General features: G+C 47.5%; 2 protein-coding genes across 9 annotated transcripts in view; one reads left to right on the top strand and one right to left on the bottom strand.

The window, feature by feature from the left end:
- Window positions 1-1,323, top strand: part of LOC109540182 (syntaxin-binding protein 5) — a gene marked incomplete at its 3' end in the record, with an annotated part of 66,847 nt that extends 65,524 nt beyond the window's left edge. For both annotated transcript variants that reach the window (XM_048668667.1, XM_048668668.1), the window contains 4 exon segments: window positions 199-447; window positions 503-709; window positions 767-875; window positions 1,237-1,323. In XM_048668667.1, the coding sequence (XP_048524624.1) occupies window positions 199-447; window positions 503-709; window positions 767-875; window positions 1,237-1,323 (652 nt within the window).
- The window catches only part of LOC109540148 (neuropathy target esterase sws), a 43,783-nt gene that overhangs the window by 8,392 nt on the left and 33,949 nt on the right, over window positions 1-1,442 (bottom strand). The window lies entirely within an intron of this gene.

Below are 1,442 nucleotides of genomic sequence, written 5' to 3' on the forward strand. Positions count from 1 at the left end.
GTCTTAGTCGGAAAGCACGGGAGATCACTTCGCCCACTGCCTCATCGCCTTTGATAATGTCCACCGCAGTTGTGGACGAAACGTCCGGAAGAAATTCCGATAGCCACGGCTTCAAAGCCCGGAAAACATTCCTAAATGTAATTTGACCGGCCGTGAAAGCCTTCATAGTCTGATAGCTAACAAATGTATTGCGATCAGAGCCTACAGTGCTGACTCCCACCCTGTGGGTGGGCACCAGTCTGGGATCAGTGCTGCCCATCCTGATCACGCCTCCTGATCCAGACAGCCGCTCGTCGCAACCAGTGGTGGTGTCGATGGTTGGGATGACAATTTTCCGCTTAAAGGGCTCGATTTTGACGATGTCTTTTCTGGACTGTAGCGGCTCGTTGATTCCCTACTCCTATGAGGCCTGGAAGGACGATAATCGGGAAAAACGAGAACGAGACAGTGAGTCCCGTTGGGAACTGGCTGTAGGTGGGCTACGGTGTTTTTCCCTCTGCAGGAACCCCAACTAGGAACCAAAACAGGATGAGTCCCACGCTGGGGGAAAACTTCAGCAGAAGCGACAACTACAGCGATCGGCAATTTGTGGTGATCGCCAGCGAAAAGCAGGCCAGAGTGGTGGCGCTTCCTTCCCAAAGCTGCGCCTACAGGCAGCAGCTTGCGGACAGCGACTTTGTGGTCAAAGCTGAAGTGATTTCACTCAAAGGCAAGCGAGGCGCGCCACACGTAGAATTATTCCATCATCACCTCAATTCGTTTGCAGATAGTGTGTGCCTGGTAACATACGTCTCGAATGGACACTTGATGGCCTACAGTCTTCCCAGCCTTCGGCCGCTGCTGGATATCGACTTTCTGCCCCTATCGGAACTCAGGTAGGCTCTTCCTTGGCTGCTCAATTAAATCCGAGACTGATAAGTGGACAACTTTCCGATTTGAATGGCACTTTTCAATTGTGAGCGCACAACTTTTTCGAACTAGAGCACATCTTTTGCATGCCCATTTCGAACTGATTTTGTCACTCACTTGTTTTACTAACATGACTCGTTGAGAGGATTTGAGTAATTCTAACACGAAAACACTTGAAGTAACGGGCCGATAAAAACAACACGCTGTGAATACGAAGGAACTTAAACCATTCAATAAAACAATAAGTATGAGCACTATATTGAGAGAGTTTTGCCTCTGCCAACGATGATCACCAATTGCTAATCTGGCTTGTTCACCTCTCACCAGTTTCCAGACACCCAGTAATAAGGGAATTGTAGATCCCATGTTGTCGATATGGGGCCAACAACTAATTGTAAACGAGGACACCGATCAGTAAGTCTCCATCTAGTTTAATCGTTGTTTTTATTCGAATGAATCAAAAAGTGCCATTTTGCGAACAGAAGCGATGATCAAAAAGAAGCACTTTTCTTTAGCGTTCATTTGTTTTACTT

This window comes from Dendroctonus ponderosae, unplaced genomic scaffold, assembly GCF_020466585.1.
Source record: "Dendroctonus ponderosae isolate FM_Combo_2020 unplaced genomic scaffold, Dpon_F_20191213v2 Dpon_F_20191213_7, whole genome shotgun sequence".
NCBI classification, from domain to species: Eukaryota; Metazoa; Arthropoda; class Insecta; order Coleoptera; family Curculionidae; genus Dendroctonus; species Dendroctonus ponderosae.